We start from the raw sequence: 18,616 nt of genomic DNA on the forward strand, positions 1-18,616 counted from the left end.
TCTTCAGCCATCTGATTTCCCACCACTCTATTGAGAAGAACTATCATATCAGAAATGTCTTCATTAAAGATATTCCTATGTAAGATTCTGGGCAACTGCGATTGTCCTCGTCTGGGTTGATCGAGCCAACTTTTAGCAATAACATTGAGACAAGTTTTCTTATTCTGATGAAAATAAGCCTGGGCACCTTCTTTAGAAATTTCTGTGAACTCCTCTCTTACTGGCAGTCTGAAAGTGATGGATATAGATATGGGATCCAACCTTGCTACGATATCACCTCCTGCAGTCTTGATGTCCCTCGAATTCTGATCATATGCCTTGATACATTCTAAAACCAATTTCACACATTGAACTACGAGCGGATGTCCTCTTGCATGGGCCAGACCACTTTCCAGCGTTCGACGTGCCAGGGGTGATTTATCTTCTTTGATCATCATCTTCCACAAGTCTGCAATTTCTAAATGCCCCATCTTTGTGTCAGATATTTCGGGGAGCATGCTCTTCAGTATTACAAAAGGTTCCTTACCCTGAAAATTATACCTCATATTATCACTTGTCAATGCTGTTTTGGTAATAATGTGAAGTCAATGGTCACGTGCTTGTATATGTCCATGCACCTCTGCCCTTATGCCTTTCATACGCTGCGCTTATTCTGACCAATTGATGATATTTCAGTCGAACCACATAAGCACACTGGCTTTGAATGTATTCGCTCCATTGCTTTGCCAACTGTTTGAACTAATTAGTGACATGAAGTTCTTCTTATGGATATCGTGGGTGAGAAAAGCCGAGGGTTACCTGAGTGCTGGAGATGAAGAATTATATCAAACGTTTTAGTTACACTCTAACGCGCATTCCATCAAATAAGTCGCACCCATTGCCTTGTGTTTCCATACGTGATTCTAGACTCAGCGTTCGAATGCATTGTCAGTCTTTCAACTCCAAATGCGGCTTAAGAGCATAATAATACCATTGCTATGCCGTGACAGGTCCGAAATACCATCGTTTTGATAGTATCGGGTGCCTTGGAACGTCTTGCTGCGATTTTTGTTTGACAACGCTCATGCTTTGTTGGGGGCGGCTTATTCTTGATCTGCACATTCATTTTCGTGCATAATCTTCTCATGCTTAATGCTGCTCACGGCACCACAACCTGGAGACAACGCATTTTGTCAAACAAGTCACACCCATTGCCTTGGCACTTATCACGTCTTGCAACAGGCACGTTTCACGCAAGAAGCATATTAAATATGGTGGGGTGCACAAAATCTTCCCCAGTCCCCACGCACAGCTTTCCTGAGCCAAGCGCTTTGTTGGGCGCTGTCCACTTTTGACTCAATGAAGAGTCTGTCTCACGCAGACTGAAAATACCATACACTATGCAGTGGAAAACAAACTGTACTCATCATGCAACTATCATTTATTCATTCTGCTCATTATATGGTATCATTTTCAGCGTTTTGCATGCTGGTTTTTGCTTGTAAGGCCGTAGGTCTGTGTTGATGAAGCCACAGGCCATGCAAGGTTAAATAATTTCATATTTAATCGAACTTTGAGAGAATGAGATTGCTAAATGCATATATCATTTTTAACATTATCTTTATGTGCAGGATTTTCTTTCGGAGTAATCTTGAGATTCGTGGTCGGTTGTGAGTTACATGCCGTTTCGTCTCCAGATTTTTCTTTTGAAATGCTCTTGGGCATTGATAGAAATGAGCAGTAGATTCATTTGGCCCGACTTTTCATGACCGAACAGGCTTCCTTCTTCTCTATGTTGTGCATTCTAAAGTTCCAGAGCAGAAATGATAGAGGATATTCATAAACTCATAGTTGGGAACAGACCTGAAAGGATTTGGATTGTGTGAAATGATTTATGGAGATTTGGATAAACCGCTTCTACATCTTTGCACACCCTGCCACCATTGTGTTTTAACCTCATAAACTGCCCTTGTTTATGCAAAGACACTCTCATGTGTGCTTGAATGTACACACTTTGGTTCTCGTTTATATTTTGGTAAAGGTTAAGATTAGGGCAAAAAGTTAGAGTACAGGGAGAGAGAGTATGTTAATACGTGGAGAGAGAAAAAGTGAAACTCAAACCCAAAACCTTAACCCGTACTTCTCTCTAAAAGGTTCTAGTACGTGGAGAGAGAAAAGTACGTGGAGAGAGAAAAATGGGAGGAGAGAGAGTGAAAACTCTAACTTAAAACCTTAACCCGTACTTCTCTCTAAAGTTTTAGTACGTGGAGAGAGAAAAGTATGGGAAGAGAGGAAGTTCGAATTTTCTTGAGTATTTTCTCTTCTCAATTTATTAATATAATTAAACTCTCCGTGAAAAATGTTGGGAAAACAAATTGCACTATTGATTTTGAGTAGGAGGATACAATCAAATTCAACAAATTTCCAAAATTTATAATCATAATAATTCTCTTTTTTTTAATCTATTCTTATTATAAATCATAGAATTTGATTTCAAATATTGACAAAACAAAAAATATACATAAATTCTTGATAGCATGAAACCAGTTTAAGAAAAACAATAATTTGCACTATTAAATTTAAAGAAACATAGTTAATACACCAACTAAAATTGTTTTTCTTATTTTTCCTGACCTTATAAGATAAAAGATGGTCAAAGAAAAGACCACTATTCAATAATCTTTGAAAAATTTACAACAAATTCCCACTCTTATAGAAACTAATCAGAAATTAAACCCACAATCTGTAGTACCCAAATTAAATGCACAGGCTACCTAAAACATAACCGACCCTAAAAATCCGATATCATTTTTCTCCACTATCTCCCTCCAACAAAAGGGAATTTGTGTAGAGGAACATTATTAGCACAGCAACTAGATACAAAGACGCAAGTAGAATGCAATTGATCTAGGAAGCAAGTAGAAGCCCTAGTGATATCAGGGAAGAGAAGGAGATGGTGTGGGAAGCAAGGAGTGATTTAGAGAGGAAGAAGGATGGTCGCCAATACCTTCTCCAATCCAAACACCCGCTTCAATGGCGTAATTAATGGTGTTCTCCACAGTTCTTATATCGCAAGTATTCCCTGGGAACTGCCCTTCTCTTGATTTTTGGTAAGCTGCAACACAATCAAGCAGAGCCTGATTGCACTTCACGTTCAGATAGTTTGAATCTCCAATGCAATGGTCGTGAGTCATACAACAGCTGTCAAGCCCATCACATGGAGCTTCTCTAGGGCACCCACTGTAAAATATCCCACAGTATTTCCCATACCTCAACAATGGTGCAACTGCCATGACATATGTACATCAGTCAGATATTCAAAGTAATTAACGAGATTAATATTTATGATACTGTCATCAAGATTTAACTGTGTAGTTTTTAATGATTCACACATGAATCTATTTTTTATAAGAATAAATGGAACACTTAGCACTCATTAAATCTAGGCGAAGCACCGAACTTCCGGGGAGGTCACTCATCCCAGTACTATACACGCTTAACTACAGATCAATTTCCTCCATGGTTACACCCACTTGTAACCCATTTGAAAAACCTTCACCAAGCATTGTGCCTCATGAACCATTCATTAGAAATCCCCTTAAGCTCATCAATGAAAAAGTAGAAGATGTTTCTCAATCAATGTTTTGAATTACATTTTAGTGATTTAGAGAGTTTGAGTACTACAATATTAGAATAGTTGAAGATCTATAAAATAGAAAATTAGAATAGTTGCACATCTAAGAAGAGGTTTGGGTAATTGCAAATCCAGAAAGTCTAAAAAGAGATGGACGAGGGAGAAAAGACATAAGAGATTTAATACATATTGATAAGCTCTGACCCATCTTCTCCGTCTTTCAAAATCCTTTTTAGTCATTTTAGATCTACCATTATACCAATTTCTACACTTTGAAGTTTCTAACATTCTCATAAATGTGATGTAAAATGTTATTTAAAACACCACATATAATTGAATTCACAAACAATAATAAAAAAAACTATAGAAAATTGCAAAAACAAACTGATAAAAGAATATAAATGAGCTATCTCACATTTGCAGTGCTTGGATTTGCATGTAGTACTGCAAGCCCCCTACACCCACATAAACCAAACAAGGCAATTTGTATCAAAACAATCGAGTGTAATATAATTTGTTGTGAGAAGATAAGAAATGGGCAATAAAGAAGAGAGCAGTAAAGATTACCCATGAGAGGGCGTAGCAGTTGGGAGACATTATAAACAAAATCAATAACATAACCATAGCAAACAAGTTTGCGCTGAATGCTCCCATTATGATCCTTTTCTTGAGTTATCAAGATATAATTGTTGTCTCAAATAAGATGAGTCATTTATCTTTGTAGCCTATGCTGAGGAATTTATTTTCAATACCATGTTTGTTGACTGCCATTTCTGACTAAATTCAACGTTTTCTTGAAAATCATCATACTTTTATCATCGATGCTCAATGAATTCTTGGGGATGCACGTCACTCAAAGAATTCTTTGAATTCAAAATGAGGTACAGTCTTTCACAAGCTATTCATGCGTCGAAGATCAACTAAGACCCTGCTGAACTGGCAAGAGTTGAGAGCGAGAGAGGCATGTGTTGACCCAAGTGAACGTTACCGTGAAGGAATTATCTTTGGTTAGAAACTAAGGTGCAAATTTAAGTTGACAACACAAATTTCAAATAAATTAGGGAAGAATTAAGCGAGTTATTATTAGGGCTGAAATTTAATGATGTTTTTCTTGACTTTTGGACAAATGAAAATGGAAACAATGATACGTCTATACTCATATTTTCAATGTATTTGGGGCATATGTGAGGAATAATAATAAGATTATAGTTTTCGTCAAATTCATTAATTTAATGAATATTTATTTGGGAATTGACAAAACCTTGAAAGTCAAAGTAAGAAAGAATAGATTATTTAGACAGATTTTGTGTGAACTTTTTATAAAATTATTATACGATCGATCTTATAACAAGAGGTTTAGAGAATGTTTTCAGGCCTAAAAAATCTATAAGTAGTGGGGATGTGGAAATCGAGAATTGATTGTTTATAAAGATAACAAATCTGTAAGTAGATACATAAAAGGAAACCATATTGATAAAGTAATTAATCTTATTTATTATGATAAAACTTAGATGTAATGGTTGGCTAATACAAGTTATATCAAGAATTTGATGGTGTATTTTTTTATGGTCAACATCCCACCAATTCGGGATGAAAAATGAGGAGTCACATGACCTTGTTAATAAGAAATAGGAGTCCTAAGGGGAAAGATGTATTTTCATTTGAGTTAGTTCTAATGATTTTCAATCATTGTATGGATCAGTCCTTCACACTAAATATTGTTATTGTTTGATGAAAAAATCTTTTACCAAATGGAGCAATTCTTTGATATTCACCATGTGAATTATCAAGAAAAAAGATAATATCAAGTCATTATGCTAGGAACTTGATGGTCACATATTGTATCATTGTCTCTATAAAGAATACACAAAGAAAGGATGTATTTTCACATGATCTATTTTCGAATAGGAACTCATTTACATTATGGAGACAATCCCATGAATAGCTATGTATTTACCACCAAGTTAAGGAAAATAGGTACAATCAATGAAATTGCATTCATCAATTACTAAGTTTTTCTTTAAGAGTGGATATTATCGTACAAGAGAATACAAAGAAATTATCTCTAGGAGTTTTAGAATACCATAGTTTGTTAAGTCAGCTATATTCTAAGCAATGATTATGGATTACAGATAGAAGGAATAATTTTAGCTAATAGATGGGAGGAATTCTTGAAAAAGGGAGATTGTAGGACTGCACATTCTTCCTCTCTTTCATGTCCACCATTGTTTTCTTATGCTCTTTTCTCACTGGACTATGTTGTGCTCTGAAACACAAAATTTGTTTGTACATGAAAAGTAATGAAAGGTAAACGTTTCCATGGGCACATGTGCCAGAGAATAAAACGATCGTTTTCAATCAGCTTCTTGGCGTTGCCTTGTGTGTCAAAACACACTAAAAGCCAGACGGTCACACACAGACCATGAACATCCAAGTGTAATGGTTTCCTACTCAGCAACATAGTCCTCAAAGCAAGTTCACGAGGACTTGTTGAGAAAGGGTACGTTTTAGGTATAAAAATAAAACATAGAAAACGCATACAATTTCCAGCTGCGAATTAGAATAAAATATTTTGAATTTTTATATGAAAGACGACAATGAAAACGATTTTATCAAGTCGATATGTCCGAGTGGTTAAGGAGACAGACTTGAAGTCTGTTGGGCTTCGCCCGCGCAGGTTCGAACCCTGCTGTCGACGTTAAGCCATTTTGGTCTTGTCACGACGGACAATAAACTTTGATACATTTAACTATTTTGGTCTGTCACTGACTGACAATAAACTATAATGTAGTTAACTTCCATTATATAGAAGTTTTAAAAGTTATAATGTATATCAGTAAGTTTTAGATGTCTTTTTTGGAGTTCACTAGTTTACACACCATTCTTAGCAATTTTATTTTAAAATTAATTTTCAATCATTCTAAAGAATTGTAGAGCATTGGTATGTCTACTATTTTTGTATATGCTAATAAATGAAATGTCTATAACAACTGAAGGCAGAAGCCTACATTCAGATATAGATTCTAATGTAAACATAGGAAACTGGAACTTGGATTACCTCTCTTAAATACAAAAGGCATAGAGGGCTATATTTTTGAGTGGAATGAAGTTGTGAATTGATTGACTAAATGGACTTGTGATCATGTGCAGAATTGGAATGTTACAGATAAGGACAATTACCCTCCGAATTATTTGTTACAGGAGCTCCTTATAGAGCTCTCTATTTTGTATCTCTTCTTGTCTTAATAAATTTTTATCCCTCTTTTAACAATTATGTGTATTTTTTATAATGGTTTTAAATAATCATGTGTATTTTTTATGATGATTTAGTCAATGTGAATGCCTTTTATTATCAATTATGTGTATTTTTTAACATAAATATTGAATGTCATTTTTTCTAATAATTATTGGTATCAACTATCGATTATAATTATTATTATTATCGGTATCAATTATCAATTATTATTTAATTATTATTATTATTATTTATTCAGATATGTTGAAAGATTAGCCAAATAACCTGAAATTTATGATAAATTTGCTTTATAAATTTCTTGAACAATGTGCAATAGACCTTCATATCCCTACTAACAAATCAAAATTGAAGAAACAGTTTGACTGTCTAATACATAGCAAAGATTGAATGAACCAAACCCAAAAATCTTTAATCATATTTCTGTACATGGAATGCTCTTTTTGACTCTAACTCAAAGAAATTGTACTATTGATTTTGAGTGGTAGGATACAATAAATTCAACAAATTTCTAGAATTTATAATAATAATAATTCTCTTCTTTTTTATCTATTCTTATTATTATATATCATAGAATTTGATTTCAAATATTGACAAAACAAAAAAATATACATAAAATCTTGATAGCATGAAACAAGTTTAAGAAAACCAATAATTTGCACTGTCAAATTTAAAGAAGCATAGTTAATACCCCAACTAAAATTGATTTTCCTGACCTTAAAAGATAAAAAGATGGTCAAACAAAGACCACTATTCTATAATCTTTTGAAGAATGTACAATAAATTCCCACTCTTTTAGAAACTAATCAGAAATTAAACTCACAATCTGTAGTGCCCAAATTAAACACATACTACCTAAAACATAACCAACCCTAAAAATCTCTAATCATATTTCTCCACTTGAAATGCTCTAACGTCCTCCAACTCAAGGGAATTTGGGTAGAGGAACATTATTATCACACTAGCTAGATACAAAGAAGGAAGTAGAATGCAATTGATCTAAGAAGCAAGTAGAAGCCCTAGTGATATCAGGGAAGAGAAGGAGATGGTGTGGGAAGCAAGGAGTGATCCAGAGAGGAAGAAGGAGGAGGGTCGCCAATACCTTCTCCAATCCAAACACCCGCTTGAATGGCATAATTAATGGTGTTCTCCACATCACTTATATCGCAGGTATTCCCTGGGAACTGCCCTGCTCCTGATTGTTGGTAAGCTGCAACACAATCAAGCAGAGCCTGATTGCACTCCACGTTCAGATAGCTTGAATCTCCAATGCAATGGTCGTGAGTCATACAACAACTGTCAAGCTCATCACATGGAGCTTCTCCAGGGCACCCACTGTAAAATATCCCACAGTATTTCCCATACCTCAACAATGGTGCAACTGCCATAACATTTGTACATCAGTCAGATATTCAAAGTGGTTAGTAATTAACCAGATCATTATTTATGATATTGCTATCAAGATTATCAGTGATTCACACATGAATCCATCTCTCATGAAAATAAATGGAACACTTAACACTCATTAGATCTAAGCGAAGCATCGGACAATACGATAATAAAAAACTATAGAAAATTGCAAAAATAAACTGATAAAAGAATAGAGATGAGCTATCTCACATGAACAGTGCTCGGATTTGCATGTAGTACTGCAATCCCCCTACACCCACATAAACCAATCAAGGCAATTTGTATCAAAACAATCAATTGTAATATAATTTGTTGTGAGAAGATAACAAATGGGCAATTCATAAAGAAGAGAGCAGTAAAGATTACCCATGAGAGGGCGTAGCAGCTGGGAGACATTATAAACAAAATCAATAACATAACCATAGCAAACAAGTTTGCGCTGAATGCTCCCATGATGATCCTTTTCTTGAGTTATCAAGATATAACTGTTATTGTTGGTGTGAGATTGTGAGGTCTGCTTGGTTTTTAAATAACGCCTGTCAAGCCTCGTCATGTCCAAAATGATAACTAGGTTTGATGCAAACGAAGAATTATCTGTATAAATGCTGCCACTGCTTGGCAATATATGTCTACTCGGAATATAATTGACATGATTAAGTATAGTTTTAATTCTTCGAAAATGACTATATAGTTGACGACGAAACATAGAATTAATTAGAGTTGTTACCAATGAAATATGGGGTGGTGACCGATAATGAAATATAGCTGTCAGTATTGAGGGATTGCAATATTTTAATCATGACTTTGTCTGATTTCATTCGTCTTTAGAAGTAATTTTTTTAGATACTGTTTGGTGTTCCATTTGTCTGTTTAAAAGTATTTTTTTAAGATATTGTTTGGTGCTTCATTTGTCTGCTTTCTTCTTGGTATAAGTTTTCAGTCCAATAGACCCACGTTGTGATCTTTTGTTTTATCTTATCTTATCTACTTATCATTTGTTTCAATGGTGAAAAGCCTATTTTCCCTATGTGTGCTGTGCCCAAGTGTCGTATATAAGAAAAACAAAGAGCACTTCTGATAATTCATACATATTGCAGTTTCTAAAGGGTTTTGACAATGTTTGGTGCAAAACCATTGTTTTTAATTAAATTTAAAAAAAATCAATAAATTAGGCATTGAATTTGATTTATTAAAAAATGAAAAAAAATAGTTTTAAATTTTTTATATAAAGCAATTTATATAATTTTAAACTATTTTAATAATGACATCTATCTGAATATATACATATGCTTTAAATTGTTTGTAAAAGAAAAATACTATCTTTAATATAGAATTAAATTAATAAAATTAATAATTCTGTGGTAAATTTTAAAATTATCAATTTGACAATACTTTTATCCTTGTTTTTGCAACTATTATCTTCTTGTTTTATAAATACGAAGATTTTTTTACCTATGCATGAACAAAGACATGCTTATGTTTCTTGTTTATCACAACAAGTCATTGCAACATGGTATCCTATTTGTGTAAGAAAAACAAAAAATAAAGTTTGATAAATGTATTTCATTTTTTTCTAATATTTGAAAGTGTTTAAAAGTAAAAAGTGAAGTGCCAAAGCAATGATTTTAGGGGAGACAAAAAATAAAATTATTTATAAATCATAAATTGAATTTGATTTATTTAATAAAAGTAGAAGTTAAATCTAAATTGTTTTTTTACACAACCAACCATTTTTCTCAATTTAATAATTAATTTAAAAATTATTTAACAATGATATACTATTATTTAATTTAATTAAAAAATTGTAATATGGGTTATCCACTCGCTATAAAGAGAAGTCCATTTAAAATAAAAAAACAAAATCTTATAATATCTATGAAATTTTTTAACACAACTTTTTAAAAACATTTGTATATTAATATTATTGTTTGTAAAAACATTATAATATCTTTGATATTGAATTAAATTATTACAATTTATAAGCACATAGTTAATTTCAAATTATTAATTATATTGAAAATAATAATAGATGGTCTGAAATTGAAATATGTTGGTGATGGGTTTCTGTGCGAGTTTGACGAGCTAGGGCTGCCGTGCCCTAGCTCCATTTTGAGTCTTCTGTGCGTGCGTCTGCGGAGGAAAGTGTTCCAGTTGTCGTGAGGGTGGGTGCCTGGTCTTTTGCGCCATTTTTTGTAGGTTGTTCTCTGGTCTTGGGTTGGTCTGCGGGCTGTGAGGACGGTGGGGTGCGTGACACCTGGTTTGTGGTCCCTTACTGTGTTTTCTCCAGGCCGGGGGTAGAATGACGAGGGGTGAGCCATCAGGGGTCTCTCCTGACATTGTTTTGCATGATGCGGAGGACATGCATCCGCCAAATCAAGGGGAGAGGGTGTTTGATAATGCCCTTTTTTCTCAGAGTTCAGGAGTTATAGCATCAAATCCGTCTAGCAGTTCTCGGATCACATAGATTAATGGGTGCTTGGAGCGGTGTAAAGAAAGACCTAAATTGGTAATCCCTTACGAGTTGATTGCTAAGGATGTGGAATACTATTCAAAGCATTCGCTGTACTGTAAATTTTTGGGTTTAAGAGTATCCCTCCAATTTCTAGAAAACTGGGCTCAGAGAATCTGGAAGCCAGAGTGTGAAATGGATGTCACGTTGCTTGCAAACAACTTTTTCATGGTTACATTCACCTGCATGGCAGATCGTAGTAGGGTTTTTGAGGGTGGGCCCTATTTTTACAACTAGGTTGGACTATTTGTTAAGCCATGGCATGCAGGCTTTAACCCCTCTGAGGAGCTTCCGAATCGGGTTCCAGTGTGGGTTCGGCTACCCAGATTTCCAAGAGTGTTGTTGAGAAGATGTTTTCCATATGCTCGCTTTGATGTTGGGGAAACCGGTTGGGTCCTCAACCCAAACCCTTGGGAAAAGGGTTATGACTTTTGCTCGAATCTGTGTGGAGCTTGATTTGAGTAGACCATTGCCAGATGAAGTTGAATTGTGCGCGGGCTCACATTCTTGGGTGCAGAAACTCGATTATGAGACCCTTCCCTTCCGGTGCCAACTTTGTCATGAATATGGCCACCTGCTGCGTAGGTGCCCGAAGGCCAAGCTAGTTGATCAGCAGCCTCCACCCCCTCCTCGTCACAATCTTGGGGCTGATAAAGGGAAGAAGCCAAATTCAGGAGAGGAAAAGGATGCTGAGGGCTTTGTACAGGTCAAGGCTCGCAACTGTAATAGAGGTCAAAAGAGGACTTTGATGGAGAGACAGAAGGAGGATACCTTTAATAGATTTGAAGTCCTAGATGAGCTGGGGCAGCAAGAAGTTATTCCGGGATCTAGTAGCTTGGCTCAATTGGTTGTGGAGCCTGATCAGGAGATTGTCTCTTCCGACCCTCCTCCTGCTCCACAGGTTGAACCTGCTATGCCTATGGTCACTGATGGGCAGGTAGGGGCTCAAGTGTCTATGTGGTTAAATGCTGGTGGGGATCAAGAAGCAGGGGGAGCGGCCCTTCCTGCAAGGAGTGTAGTTTCAGATATGGATAAGCGTGGCAAGTCTTCTCCTCACTTGGGTATTCTTCAGAAGGATGGCAAGAAGGGGGTTTCTGAGAAAAGTGGTAAAAGTGGGTGTAAGAAGGATATGGAGAAGATTAAGTTGATTGGTGAGAATTTGGTGGAGTTAGGAGCTATCAAGACCTTGGATTCTCATTTCCCAGCTTCCCAAAAATGATCATTATTTCATGGAATGCAAGGGGCTTGAACAACGGCCCTAGACAAAAAGCTATTCGAGATTTGGTTAGAATTCATTCTCCTGATGTCCTTTTTCTTCAGGAGACCAAAGTTTCTGTTGAGAGTATGATGAGTATAGCTCCTAAATTGTGGAAGAATGGTCAATGTCAGTGCATTGGAGCGCAGGGATCTTCAGGGGGGGTAGCTTGCCTATGGAACCCTCAAAAGATCCAGCCTATGTGGTGGATATCCTTTAGATCTTCTATTTCCTTGGTCTCTCTATGCTACAAATCTAGAGAGTCTATTCTTCTCTCCAACGTCTATGCCCCTGTTGAGCTCCAAGGTAAGATCCTTACATGGAATAATATTCATTTTGTTCGTCGGTTATTTCCTTATCTGCCATGGATTATTGCTGGAGATTTTAATGCTATTCTAGATCTCTCTGAAAAATGGGGGGGTATCGCAAGACTTGAGCCCTCCTCTGTGCTTCTTCGGGATAACATTTCAGCACTCAATCTCATTGATATCAAGCCTAGTAATGGCCAGTTCACCTGGAATAATAGAAGAATAGGAGATAATTGCATTGCGGAAAGACTAGATCGCTTCATGGTGTCCTGTTTTTGGGTGGGTGGATTATGGTCATCCAGGTCTGAGATTTTAGATTGGAGAGGGTCGGATCACTGGCCCATTAAGTTAGTTATTTCCTCCAACTGGTTGCCTCAGAAGCCACCTTTTAAATTCTAGCTTATGTGGTTAAGGGACCCTGACCTATATGGCTATGTTGCTGAGTGGTGGAAGGATGGTAGACCTGCCTTTGGTACAACAATGTATATCTTTGCTAAACTCCTACAATATGTTAAATTTCAGCTTAAAAGATGGAACAGGTATTGCTTCGGTAATATTTTTCAAGAGAAATATGCGGCCCAGGCTGAATTGAATGATATTACTAGGTTGTTAAGGGAAGAGGGGGTGTCAGATTATTTGTTGCAGGAGGAAGCTAGGGCTCTGAAAACTTTGGAGGAGTGGGAACTGAGAGAGGAAATCTACTGGAAACAAAAAGCTTGAATTGTATGGCTTCAAGAAGGTGATAAGAATACTGCTTTCTTCTTCAATTCAGTTAAGGCCAAACAACATGGTAACTCCATATCAACCTTGGTGAATGCTAGGGGAGAGACGTTCTCTTCTTCTCAGGATATTTTCAGCGAAGCTGTACAATATTTTGAGTCTTTATTTAGGGAGGTTTCACAAGGGGACTCGATTGAAGAGGCCCAGGTCCTTTCTTGCATTCCTTCTTTAGTCTCTTTGGAAATGAAAGAGCATCTTATGAGTGCCATTTCTTTGGAGGAATTAGAGGGGACTGTTTTCCAAATGAAGAAAGGAAAAGCTCCAGGTCTAGATGGCTTTCCGATTGAGTTCTTCCAAGAATTTTGGGATATTATCAAGATAGATTTACTGGCAGTTGTTCAGGAATCCCAGAGAAACAAGCAAATGCTTCGGGCTCTGAATTCTACTTTCCTTGCTCTCATCCCCAAGGAGGAAGGGGCTGATCGGATTAGTCAATTTCGCCCTATCTCTCTATGAAATGTTGTTTATAAAATTATATCTAAGCTGATAGCTAACAGGTTAAAAAAGTGGCTTCCCAAGTTAATTTCTGAAGAACAGAGTGGCTTTGTGATGGGGCGCCAGATCCTGGATGGGGTGGTTGTGGCAACTGAGACTATTCACTCTATGGCCAATTCTAAAGACAAGGCTATGTTCATTAAGTTGGACATGGCTAAGGCATATGACAGAGTTCGATGGTCATTTCTCCAAAAGATTCTAGGTGCCTTTGGTTTTGAGGAGGAATGGATTCGGTGGGTTTTGAGTTGTGTAAATTCGACTTCTTTGTCAGTCTTGATTAATCAGGAACACTCTAATCTCTTTGGTGCTTCTCGAGGTTTACGGCAAGGTGATTCCCTATCTCCTTATTTTTTTCTTCTTTTGGCAGAAGGTCTGGGCCGGTTGATAAATAATAATGTGGAAGGGGGCTTTATTCAGGGATGGCAATGGGGTGGAGGTCTCCTTGTGCAATCTCACCTACAGTTTGTGGATGATACAACCTTCATGGGTATGGCTACCATTCGGGAGGCTTCTAATATACGAAGAGTGATGGCTATTTATCTTGCTGCTTTAGGTCAAATGATTAATGAGGAAAAATCTTCCATTTATTTCTTTAATACTCCACCTTCTATTCAGAGGAGAATCGCTCATATTCTTAGATTCCAAATTGGAAGTCTTCCGATATTCTACCTCGGCATTCCTATCTCTGGTGGTAGGCATTCTAAGGAATCATGGCAGGTTATTCTTGATAAGTTCTGGGCCAAAGTTACTCATTGGACTCACCGCTGGCTATCCTTTGCGGGATGGGTCCAATTGATTCAATCTGTGGTTCAAGCTCTTCCTCTCTATAGGAGTATGGTTTAGGTGGCGCCGTTGAGCTTTGTTAAGGAATTGGATTCCTTAGCAAGACAATTTTTATGGGCTGGTAATCTATCTTCAAACAAGTAGAGTCTTGTCAAATGGGAGGTTGTCTATAGTCCAAAACAGTTTGGTGGTCTTGGCTTACGACAATCAGTGCTGACTGGTATTGTTCTGGCTGCTAAATTGTATTGGCGTTGGTGTGTGGAAAAGGAACAGGTCTGGGCTAGGATTTTGTCTCTGAAGTACCTTCCAGGGATCCCCCATAATGATATTCCTCGGTATGGCTTGTGTGTGAAAGGCTCTATAATTTGGAGTACTCTCAAGAAAGGAGCGACGCTCATTAAGGGTGGCTTACACTGGATCTGCAAGAGTGGCTCAGAGGCTCAATTTTGGCATGATGCTTGGGATGGGTATCCTCCCTTGGTTGTTTAGTATCCTCATTTGCACAGGCTGGCTTAGAATTTTTGTGATGCTGGATGGTCTAGAGTGTGCGACTTTAAATCCTTTTCCCCTTAGGGTCAGCTGGTGGAGGCAAGGTGGAAGAATTCGGAGGAGTGGCCTATTTTTGGTTCGGAAGCGGAGCGGGCTGAGCTCCAGTTCATTCTTTCGGGGCGGGACTATAATGCCCTTAGGGGTGTGGATGTGTTGGCCTGGTCCCCTAATCCCAAGGGCATTTATACTGTTTCCTCTTGTTATCAAGAGTTGCTCTCCTAGCAGCTGGTGAGAGGGGAGGTTCATTGGTGGAAGAAAGTTTGGAATCAATTTTCTTGGCCAAAATGTAACTGCTTAATTTGGACCTTGGCTTGGAACAGGTGCCTGACATGGGACAATATACGGAAGAGGGGTTTTTCTGGTTCGTCGAGATGTATCCTGTGTAGTAGTGGGGAAGAAGACTCTATGCATTTATTCTTCCAGTGCTCTTTCACTCTACAGTTATGGCATTTCTGGTGGGAGGTTTGGAAACGCCCGTGCTTTCACGCCTCCTCTCTGACGGAGTTTTGGTTGAGATTGGGGAGGCCCCCGTCCCTGGCTTCTTTTTTGCAGGATGTTTGGTATACTGGTCCTACCTTTTTGCTTTGACAAGTCTGGCTGGAATGAAATCGGAGAATATTTTAGGGAGAAGCTTTGGGGATTCAGTAGGTTTGGAGTAGAATTTTGGGAATGATTCAAGACACAGTCTTAGCTAAAAGTGAGGTGGTGATGCCTCTCGAGAGGGATGATGCTATAATGGTTGACATGTTTGGAATTCAAGGAATTTCTCCAGACTCGGCCTGTGTGAGGAGAGGCAGAAGGGGGAAACATAAAGTCCAAAGGATGGGGAAGTGGATGTCCCCTCCGGAGGGCATTTTGAAAGTTAATACTGATGGTTCATCTAGGGGAAACCTAGGGCTTGCTGGTATAGGTGGGATTGGCAGGGACTCTTCTGGAAGGGAGGTTTTTATATTCTTAGTCAATAAAGGGATGCAAACTGTTAATAGAATGGAGGGTTTGGCTATTCTTTATGCTTTGCAGAGGGCATATGCTTTGGGGTGGCGCAAGGTGATTTGTGAATCTGACTCTCAGGTTCTTGTGAATCTTCTACTTGAGAGGAAGTGTTCGGATGTTAGTTGGGAGTTGTCTTTGATAGTGCAACAGATTTTACAAGTTAGTTCTATGATGGATTAAGTGTCTTATACCCATATTCCAAGGGAGTGGAATAGGGCAGCTGATAGTTTGGCAAAGTGGGCATCTGGAAATGTAGATGGTTGGCGGATTGATGAGTGGGAGCAGATGCCAGGTGAGTTACGTCAAGACTTGGAGAGAACGTTGTCAGAGGATGTAAGTGGAATCAGGGAGAGTTGACTTTGCCTCTATGGTGTTTCTATGGTTTCTAGTGTTTCCTGAGGTTTAGGCCCTGTTCTGTTTTGTACTGATTTGATTTCTTATTCAATAAAGTTTTTACCCCTCTTTTTTCAAAAAAATAATAATAATAGATGTTTAAAAATAAAAATAAATTCAAATATCAAAATAACAGTGATAAAAATTGTTGGTTATTCATTTCAAAATAACAATCTCCTCCTAATGCCAATGACTAGAACGCCATTGCAATCCCTAATAACAATGCAAAATATTCTAAAACACCCTGCATTGATGCCATTGGGAAAGGAAAATAGTAATGAGAATATTTGGCATAGGCAATCTGTGATGTCGCTATGATTTTCATACATGAACAATCAATTCAAACTATTTAAAAGACTTTCTTAGCGTCGACAAAGACAAAATTCAAATCGTCGACAGCAGGGTTCGAACCTGCGCGGGCGAAGCCCAACAGATTTCAAGTCTGTCTCCTTAACCACTCGGACACATCGACTCCACGGTGAAGTGTTGTCGTACGATCTAATTGATGTATTATAAAAAATTACAAAGCCAAAAGTACGGATGACTCTCCTCTGAACTGTAAGATTGAACGCGTTAATAAACAAGTTACCCAAAATTTTCTGCACTCTGGTAATCTAAAGTTTCAGGTGAAGATGACTTCTGTATTATCGCTATCCAAAATATGATTCAAAATAAAGTAACTAACAATCGTATCTTAGTGATTTAAATGATCGTATATGAAATTTAATAATGATATGTATAAATAAAACTATATGTGATTTCAAAAGTAAATTTTACGTAATAATTTATATTGTATGAATATAATATATAAAAGATACTATTAATGCTTTAACCTATATTATGTATAACATTATTATATATAGTTTAATTATACTATTATAAAGAAATAAATTTTAAAACTATATGCATTTATATTTATATTCTATCATAAAATATATTATATCATTTTTATGTAATTATAATTATATTTTGAAGTAGATTCACAATATATAAATATAAAGTACAAAAATAAAGAAATACATATTAAAAATATTAATGAGTGATTCAGAATTTTGATCACTAAAGAGCTGGGCAATATAAAGTTAGCAAATCCATAAAGAACTTCTTTTTATTTATGAAAGGTTATTCTTTGAAAATGTGTATGAAATTTTATTTGGCGTTTCTAAAAGAAAATATAAGTCAATTGTCTTGTCTATTGCCTGGCAATGACTGTGGTTTGGGAATGACAACGTTTGAATTTAATTTTAAGCATTCTTTCATGTGAGGGTATATTGATCAAAGATAATTCTGAACATGCTCGACATCAAAAGCAAAATTTTGACTAAATGGAGAACAAAAATTCATGTTAGGGTATATTGATCAAAGATAATTTGGAACTTGCTCGACATCAAAAGCAAAATTTTGACTAAATGGAGAACAAAAATTCATGTGAGGGTATATTGATCAAAGATAATCCAAAACGTGCTCGACATCAAAAGCAAAATTTTGACTAAATGGAGAACAAAAAAGACAAGTAAGAAAAAATAAATAAAAACATTTGAACGAATTTGATATATTTGATGGTCATCCATGCCTGTAAGCAGACATACACCATTGATTGATATATTTAGCTTTCCATCTTTCATATTGAAAACGCCTATGACGTAAAAATAATAATAATCATAGAGGTTTTATAATTAAATCTATAAAGTGAGACACTAATACTAATTATTTTTTAAATATAAATATATAGAAAACTTTATCTAAAATATGTTAATAGTTATTTTTTGAATGTCTATCTTAATTTTTTTTATTTCACTAAATATAAAAATTGAACTTTATTAAAATGTATATAACATTTTATTTAATAAAAGAACATATTTCATATAAGATTTGAGTTGTTATTATGATTTAATTAGGATGAAGGTTACTAGTGTTCTTTAATTAGAATTATCAATCAATTGTTGTTAATGTTTAGGGTCGTACTATTCAAAATTGAAATTACTTAGGGTTATTGAAGAAGTAGATTTATAAGGTTGTATGTAACAAATGAAATAGTAATGAAAGGATTAGAAAATGGATTGATGTGGATATGGTGTGGCCGATGGCGAAATGCTGCATCTCGAGCTAGGGCATCTGTGCCCTAGCTCTGTCTATTATTAGATCTTCTCTGCGCTACGTTGGTGGGAGATTTGAGTCTACGGGGTGTATTGTTGGGTTGTCTCTTCCTCCTGTACCTTGGTCCTAGTTGAGCTGCTGGAGGGTGAGTTTTTGGGTTATGCATGAGGTTTGGCCT

At 36.5% G+C, this 18,616-nt stretch overlaps 3 protein-coding genes and 2 non-coding genes across 5 annotated transcripts; 2 read left to right on the top strand and 3 right to left on the bottom strand.

Annotated features, from left to right (window-relative positions):
• Positions 1-2,915: 2,915 nt before the first annotated feature.
• Positions 2,916-4,267, bottom strand: LOC149549562 (putative phospholipase A2 homolog 2). Its single transcript, XM_089794337.1, has 3 exons — positions 4,181-4,267; positions 4,029-4,068; positions 2,916-3,265 (listed from the first exon to the last, which is right to left on the bottom strand). The coding sequence occupies exons 1-3, from the start codon at positions 4,265-4,267 to the stop codon at positions 2,916-2,918; spliced, it is 477 nt and encodes a 158-aa protein (XP_089650463.1).
• Positions 4,268-6,229: 1,962 nt separating this feature from the next.
• On the top strand, positions 6,230-6,311 carry TRNAS-UGA (transfer RNA serine (anticodon UGA)). Its single transcript has one exon. It is a non-coding gene; the product is annotated as a tRNA-Ser (tRNA).
• A 1,583-nt stretch (positions 6,312-7,894) lies between these two features.
• On the bottom strand, positions 7,895-8,693 carry LOC149549564 (phospholipase A2 homolog 3-like). Its single transcript, XM_089794338.1, has 3 exons — positions 8,643-8,693; positions 8,487-8,526; positions 7,895-8,247 (listed from the first exon to the last, which is right to left on the bottom strand). The coding sequence occupies exons 1-3, from the start codon at positions 8,691-8,693 to the stop codon at positions 7,895-7,897; spliced, it is 444 nt and encodes a 147-aa protein (XP_089650464.1).
• A 4,984-nt stretch (positions 8,694-13,677) lies between these two features.
• Positions 13,678-15,614, top strand: LOC149549565 (uncharacterized). Its single transcript, XM_089794339.1, has 5 exons — positions 13,678-14,340; positions 14,551-14,886; positions 14,980-15,116; positions 15,276-15,328; positions 15,397-15,614. Exons 1-5 carry the CDS (start codon positions 13,678-13,680, stop codon positions 15,612-15,614), a joined length of 1,407 nt encoding a protein of 468 aa, XP_089650465.1.
• Positions 15,615-16,731: 1,117 nt separating this feature from the next.
• On the bottom strand, positions 16,732-16,813 carry TRNAS-UGA (transfer RNA serine (anticodon UGA)). Its single transcript has one exon. It is a non-coding gene; the product is annotated as a tRNA-Ser (tRNA).
• Positions 16,814-18,616: the final 1,803 nt, after the last annotated feature.

The sequence above is a fragment of the Cupressus sempervirens genome, chromosome 7 (assembly GCF_028749045.1).
Source record: "Cupressus sempervirens isolate cs-2001-9-10 chromosome 7, ASM2874904v1, whole genome shotgun sequence".
NCBI classification, from domain to species: Eukaryota; Viridiplantae; Streptophyta; class Pinopsida; order Cupressales; family Cupressaceae; genus Cupressus; species Cupressus sempervirens.

What these genes read in the sequence shown, in the direction of transcription:
- LOC149549562 (XM_089794337.1), bottom strand. Translation starts at nt 4,267, where the DNA reads ATGGGAGCATTCAGCGCAAACTTGTTTGCTATGGTTATGTTATTGATT. An exon ending in ACTGCTACGCCCTCTCATGG is followed by an intron (nt 4,069 to 4,180) that starts GTAATCTTTACT and finishes ATGTGGGTGTAG; the next exon opens with GGGGCTTGCAGTACTACATG. An exon ending in CAAATCCAAGCACTGCAAAT is followed by an intron (nt 3,266 to 4,028) that starts GTGAGATAGCTC and finishes ATGTCATGGCAG; the next exon opens with TTGCACCATTGTTGAGGTAT.
- LOC149549564 (XM_089794338.1), bottom strand. Translation starts at nt 8,693, where the DNA reads ATGTTATTGATTTTGTTTATAATGTCTCCCAGCTGCTACGCCCTCTCA. An exon ending in GCTGCTACGCCCTCTCATGG is followed by an intron (nt 8,527 to 8,642) that starts GTAATCTTTACT and finishes ATGTGGGTGTAG; the next exon opens with GGGGATTGCAGTACTACATG. An exon ending in CAAATCCGAGCACTGTTCAT is followed by an intron (nt 8,248 to 8,486) that starts GTGAGATAGCTC and finishes ATGTTATGGCAG; the next exon opens with TTGCACCATTGTTGAGGTAT.
- LOC149549565 (XM_089794339.1), top strand. Translation starts at nt 13,678, where the DNA reads ATGGGGCGCCAGATCCTGGATGGGGTGGTTGTGGCAACTGAGACTATT. An exon ending in GGGATGGGTATCCTCCCTTG is followed by an intron (nt 14,887 to 14,979) that starts GTTGTTTAGTAT and finishes TTTTCCCCTTAG; the next exon opens with GGTCAGCTGGTGGAGGCAAG. An exon ending in TTTTTCTGGTTCGTCGAGAT is followed by an intron (nt 15,329 to 15,396) that starts GTATCCTGTGTA and finishes TTCACTCTACAG; the next exon opens with TTATGGCATTTCTGGTGGGA.